This window comes from Branchiostoma floridae, chromosome 15 (assembly GCF_000003815.2).
Source record: "Branchiostoma floridae strain S238N-H82 chromosome 15, Bfl_VNyyK, whole genome shotgun sequence".
NCBI classification, from domain to species: Eukaryota; Metazoa; Chordata; class Leptocardii; order Amphioxiformes; family Branchiostomatidae; genus Branchiostoma; species Branchiostoma floridae.
In genome coordinates this window covers 13,666,270-13,673,206 of record NC_049993.1, presented here as the reverse complement: position 1 = coordinate 13,673,206, position 6,937 = coordinate 13,666,270, and the positions used below count along the sequence as shown (strand labels likewise).

The following is a 6,937-nucleotide window of genomic DNA, read 5'->3' as shown; positions in this document are numbered from 1 at the left end:
GGGGCCCGGTCAATACGTAAAGTATATGAATGAGGCGTGAATGTAGGCGGCGCTTCAACGGGCGGACATGGTGCTTCAGGGGCTTCTCGCGCAATGCCTAAAAACTATCCTTTTTATATCAACTTGTGTCTTAAATGTCATTCTAGATGCGTGTAAATATGCCTGGACCTAATTGTAAAAGTGTTTACAGGCTTTAAGCATAAGTTCGTGTCATTTTCACATTTTACAAGTCGGGACGACATACCCTATGAGAGCCCAAGCTGCAGTACCGCTCCCGGCCGCGTCCTGAAAAGTGGCTTAAACGACCATCAAATTGCCAACTTTCCCTGTTTTCAGGAATGGTGAAATGGTGAAAGGCTCGCAAAGGGGTTTGAATTTTTGTGGCTTACTGGACTTTGTCTTCCAAAATATGACCCGTTTGAGATTTAAAATGGCAATATCTAAGACAGTTCATCAACAAAACTAAGGAATATTACTTATCAGGTCAGAAACGACATGCATGTTTCCTTGAACCAATAGAAGTTATAGGGCGCATGTCCTGTAAATTGTCTACTGGGCTACCATATCCAAATTTCAATACCATTTTGGGAAACATGTACAAGGTGAGGTTGAACAAATGCGATGATGTTTCTGATAGTCGACATAAGATAAGAAGGATCGATTTTTAAATGTCGAGCGAGCACCGGAGCCCCTGCAACACCTTGTTTGCCACCTATATTCATCACCGTGCATTAATGCATACATCATATCTTTTTGGTAATAAAAATAAGCAGATCATAGACATATGTTGACATCACGCACCCTTCCTTTAACACCTTTGGCCTTTCACTTCGCCATGGGGTAAGGGTCTGTCAGAGACTTTTGCTGTTTGCTTGTACTTGTTAATCATAAGTTGATAACGTTGTTTCCGTGTTAACGTAGTTGATAGGCAATACGCCTTTGCGACTGTTACTAATAGTAGGCATGTCACACCAAAATTGTGGTTAAGGTTAAAGTTGCTGAAACTGCTTTCAAATTACAGATCAGAGTCTTCTGATTACAATGCTTTTTATTGTGTTGAAATCGGACAACGTTGAAATTTTCTAGAATTTTTCAAAGTTGAAAAGTTGAACGTTTTTATTAGAAAAGGCTTATCTATTAGCCCTATGGGAACAGTTGACCTCGACATGGCACCGAAAATGACCACAAGCACACACTCAGTTATTTACACACTTTTTAATGTATCTTCCAAACACTTTAACAAATGTTCTTCAAATTTTCAGCACTTGAAGATAATACTACTGGACAGACTATCATATTGTTTTCTTGACATATCATCTTCACTTTGTATTAATTAATCCTAATTAACCCTAATTAATTTACGCATCCACAATAGTACCATTCAATTAATCTGCATTTCTTAAACATGTTACAAGCTTGAGAAAGAACTTCACGTTTCTACTTCCAAGTAAGACTAATCATTAAAAGCTGAAGTATTTTTGTAGTCTTCATTAATTACAAAATATGCAAATGACGGTTATTATCCTCGAGTACTTCCAACAACACATGTAATTGTATTACTTGTCACTATTTGAATTACACGTTACCTGAAATAAAACTAGACAGTGCTGACCTATATTGCATGTTGATGTAAGTACAGGAATGCATCCACATTTTTAGGAACATCAAAAATACTAAGTCCACTAAATAAAGTATATTAAAAGAGGCAAGAGAAGAGGTTGTGGTGCCGGTTGTGCGGCGGTTCCAAACACCACGACTTCCAAAAAACGGGATACGTTTTCAAGGCACACACTAACGTTACCCCCGGCCCTACCTCTCCTGAAATGCGGTCAAACCAAGGACCTTATTGGTCAACTAAACCGTTCCTCCTGATGAAGGAACAGTGATATAACTTATTAGATCTCTTGTTTATAATGTGATAAACTAGCCCAAAGGCCACCCTATACTGGCCCTGTTTCGTTCCTCTGATCACTCCTTGCGATTGCACGTGTCTGTAACAAGTGTAACGTTAAATCCATTCAAACATGAACTGTAGCTGTTATTATCATAACCAGAATTGTGATCCATTGTTAATTGCGAGGACTTTGAGAATTTTAACACAGCCAACGTTACATATCTTCACAAGAGACCAGTTTGATGCTGTTCTTACGCTTTCATGTGACATGCTACAGCTCACTAAAGTAGCCTCTATGGTTTTGTAGACAAGCCAGCTTGTGCGACGATAAACCAGATGGATCAAAAGCGGCGACTAGTGACCAAAAGTATCATTGCATCAAGTGTAGCAATGTATGCCATACCGCCCAACGTTTGTCCAGAGCCCACGAGAATCATCAACACTCTGACAAACCCACTAGCATTTAAAGTTGATTCTAGGTCATTAGCGAAACTTGGTGAGTAGCTCCAAGATTTCGATCGCACTACTTTGTACCGTGGATAACAACTGTGTTCTGCGGTCTGCAGGTGGCATTCACGCGGATTTGTCGCGGCATGTACATTCAGATGATTCTATCAATCAATGTGCAGCTACAATGACAGTCTACATACGATCTAAAAGCTGACTAATTATACCACCACACAGTCAAGTTCAAGCCTCGCTGTATTTTACGTTGAAGTGTTAGTAAATGGTGTACAAATGGTGGTAATTATATAACAACAAGGTTAATATTTTCAAGATTTCGGTCGTACTACTTTGTACCGCGGATAACAACTGTGTTGTGCGGTCTGCAGGTGGTATTGACGCTGATTGGTCGTGTGCATGTATATTCAGATAATCTTATTGGTATAGTACTGCATATCAAACAATGTTACGTGCTGATTGGCTAAGCAGAATTGACTGACCAATCACTATGTAGCTACTATTACACTCTGGTCCAGCTGCAGCATTTATCTCATTGACTGCTAGGGGTCGCTCTTAAACTATCAATGTAAAATCGTATTTGCAGTATTAACCCTCTGTCGTTATTTTTTAATTCGCCAAGCGGCGCCCTTGACACACAGAGAGAAGGTGCCGGTTGCCCTGACAATTGTTACCAATGAGTTGTTTTTGTTGAAAGTAGTAGGGAATACTGCATTAAAGGTAACTTTGATGGGAAGAAATAACTTAACCATACAGTATTCCTAAATAACTGGATAATATTAACCTTGAATAAGATGACCATGGCTTTTTACTGGCTCATGTAACTGACAATTACTATCATATATTATTTGATAACATATTAACAACGATATGATCAGGCCTGTTTCCAAACTTTTTGTGTTTTGTTTATTCTGAATGATGTAAACCATGGAGGTACACAATATAGCCCTTTCTCTAGAAATGGCAATGTTACATAATTGGTATTTACAGGAATATCACGTTGTCAAATATCCTACTGTAAATGTCGTACACATTGTGTACTTGCAGAACAATCTAATCAGCTAGAATGACAAAGAAACTTCTTCGAACAGCGTTCATATGATACATGATATTCCTTTTTGTTAGACATGTAAATCTCAGACCAGTTATCTGCCTACTGTGTGATACTGGCTTTGTACAGGTTTGACTTTATAGTTTTTACTATATGACAATATGTTACTTGGCAGCTTCCATACAAAACATGTAAAATAAGTCACTGTACTGTAAATCTTGAAATATTTGCTGCAATTTTAATTTCACAGTTTTCTTGGTGTCATTTCACCACAAAATCATGAAACCTGTGTTTTGTGTTACAGTATTTGACCATGAATGTAAATAAAATACCTCCTTTCTAACCCTACTGTGGAAATAAAATGCCAGACTGAGAGTGGAAATAAATGGAGTTATAAAAAGAAGAGAAGTCTGTCGCGGTTGTAGATTACGCTAAATCGTAGTCATCCCGCGCCTCGTTATACTCCATGAGGTGCTGTCGTATCTTGGACGTGTCCACCCACGTCACGAAGTCCTCCATGTTGCGCGTGACCAGGAAGGCGGGGTCAGTGATCAGCTCCGGGCCCACGCGAACGTGCCCCTGTTCTATAAACTGTGTAGCCATCTGGAAAACAAGGTTGGAACAAAATCATGCCCACTGAATAGAACTGAAAATAGCACATCCTAAGTTCAGTGAACCGTTTCAAAGAAAAAGTTTCAACTTAGAGCATGGTCACATACATTTGTAGGGTGTGTGATTGTCATAAAATAGTTCACTTAGGGCATTTTGGGGGACAGCCATGCACATACTAGTATATGCATCCTGCAAAGTTCAGCTGTCTTGCTACACAGAAGTCTGTTTTAAATCCTTGTCGATGGTTGGTTCTGTCATAGCCTGCTTGAAAATCCTACGGCATCAAAATTGTACAATGATTGCATGATTTATGTGACCATGCCTAAGTCAACAAAAAATAACAGAGACTCCAAGTTTATTCAAAACTTTATAAAGGTATAAGACCACTGGAAATAGAGGGGAGAACTTTTCTTTGAAAAACCCTCTGTCTAAAAATTTAGAATAGTTCTTGCAAAATGTTGACAGAAAAAAGCACTGAAAATGTCAGTAAAATGACTTTATTGCCATCACCCTAGCAGATATTCCACTTTTTTAAACAGTGACTACCAGTACTAGCCTCTTGACTGTAGAAACTCACCTGTAAAGTCTGAGCCATCCGTAGTTTGACCATGATGACAGGAAGTCTTCTTCTACAGAAGCTGGAGGCTGACACCTTGGTCACGTTACCCAGGTTCCTCTTGGTGGGGATCAGCCCGAGAACATACATCTTCTCCAACAGGCGCTCGCTACACTCCGTACGGAACGGATCCTTCGGACAGAAAAACACGTCAAAATCACACAAATAAATACCTCTGGATCCACATTGAGTTGGGGAGTTAAATCTTATAGTAGTCACTTACCAAACATGCAACTGGAAAGGGTTATTGTCTTTTTTTGATGAGACGTTAAGCCGTAGTCCACTGTTCAGGACATTGTTCTTGTCTGGGGGAATTTCCCAGGCAGAATGAACCTGTATATAAGTATATATTGTGTATGTCTTCTCTGTAACAACAAGAGGGAGATTAGCTCTTCAATTTGATAGTCTTCAATTCAGCAAGTTAAAACTAAATGAAGATCACTTTACCTTCAGGTCTTCCCTTTAAGTTTGGTTGGTTAAAAGGAGTTGTGAAAGGGAGGGGGCTCATTTCTTTCTGAATCAAAGAACTTGAAGTGTAATATACCAACTTGTAGTTTACAAACACTCACCTGTACATCCAACTCCTTTATTTTTTCCACCAGAACTCTGACTTCTCGGCTAAGTTTGTTATACCTGAGAAAAAAGAAGTGAACACAAGTGATTGTTGTGATAAATATTGACTCTATAGCTATAAAAATGTCTACAGGGTTAGACAAGCCCATTGGCCCTATTGCCCAGAGCAAGAGTTGATTGGGAAAGCTACAATTATTTTCATGGGTGTGATAGTAGGGTTTATAGTCTTACTGCTACCAAGTTTCTGCAGTCAAACTTTGTGACTGATGTTTAGTACATGAAGATAGGATTTGAAAATGCCAATGGGTGTCAGATACTCCCACCAAATAGTTTCTTTTGTAGTGAAACAGACCCTTGTTTTTTTTAATATTGCCCATTTACAACTTTGTCAAGGTTCAGGTCCGGACCTGGACCTGATCCTCTGGACCTGAACCGGACCTGGATCTGAATTTTCTGTACCATTACCCAACCATAATTCAAACCCAAACATCTCCCTTACTTGGTATACTCCTCCCTCCTGTTGATGTGGTACTTCCTCATGACCTTGACCTCCTGAAGGTTGTTGTCCACGTCCCAGGAGATGAAGTCAACCTTCTTCAGGAGCTTCTTCTCATGGAACTTCAGCCGACGCATCTTGGAGGAGTGTTCTCAAAATCTGAGTTGACCTGTTGGAGGGAAAACCATGTATTTTTGTCAAGTTTGTTCAGTACAGTAAGTTGTTTCAGACTTCACCATATGTTACCAATGTATGTAGTTGGGTCGTGAGGCATAACTGCAGGCTGTTTAGCCCAGAACCCAGAGGTCTGGGGTTTGAATCCTGTAATGCTACCTGTCTTCCGTCAGGGAGGTAAAAAGCAGTCAAAGAAGAGGGATGGGCTTGACCTCCCAATACCGTGCCCTAAACACAGTGGATAACAACCCACTGGCCTCAAAAGGGCTATACCTTTGCCTTTGCCTTTACATATTTATATTTCATGATCATGCATATCTTTAAGTATACAGCTGATAGCTTTTATGAGGCCATAGGGGCAGTGGTGTTTAGGGCACGGTATTGGCAGGCAGAGCCCATCCCTCTCTTTCCACCAGCTTTCACCTCCCCAACCGAAGTCAGGTACCAAAGTTTTACACCTGGGCGGAATTTGTTTTTTTGTTTGAGTGAGGAAAGTGCCTTTCCCAATGGTACAACATAATTTTGGTGGCATGTCAAGGGATTCAAACCAAGGACCTCTGGTGCCAGAATTTCCTAACCGTTAAGCCAACACGATGCCAAATATATAATACCATATAGAGGACAAGATGATGATATATAGCAAGTAATACAGTAATATAAAAGTTGATGCATAAACATATCCTCCTTGATGCATGCGTACATATGCCTCTGATTTCAGAACCGAAAATAAGTACAATAAAAATACCTGTAACTGTTGGGGCTGCCTGTCACTTTTGTATATTGGTATGTGAATCTGCTCTGCTAAGCTTCACAACGTCGAAATGTTCAACAAAACCATGAAAATTATAGACGGAAACTGCACGCATGGTTTTGCATGATCGCTGCCATCTTGGATGAGCACATAATAAAAAAATAGGGATGCTTGAAAGTATCGCAAAATTTCTTCGTCAACAATAACCAAATTTAGCAGATATTAGTACTACAGCATTATAATGATCATATGTTCGATTACATTAAAGATTATTGTTTTCAACAAAATTATTTCAGTCCGAATTATCT

The 6,937-nt window shown here is 39.6% G+C and overlaps 1 protein-coding gene across 1 annotated transcript; it reads right to left on the bottom strand.

Moving 5' to 3' along the window:
• Positions 1-3,239: 3,239 nt before the first annotated feature.
• Positions 3,240-6,798, bottom strand: LOC118432395 (U3 small nucleolar ribonucleoprotein protein IMP3-like). Its single transcript, XM_035843948.1, has 5 exons — positions 6,624-6,798; positions 5,708-5,873; positions 5,205-5,268; positions 4,597-4,767; positions 3,240-4,010 (listed from the first exon to the last, which is right to left on the bottom strand). The coding sequence occupies exons 2-5, from the start codon at positions 5,839-5,841 to the stop codon at positions 3,834-3,836; spliced, it is 546 nt and encodes a 181-aa protein (XP_035699841.1). The 5' UTR covers positions 5,842-5,873; positions 6,624-6,798; the 3' UTR covers positions 3,240-3,833.
• Positions 6,799-6,937: the final 139 nt, after the last annotated feature.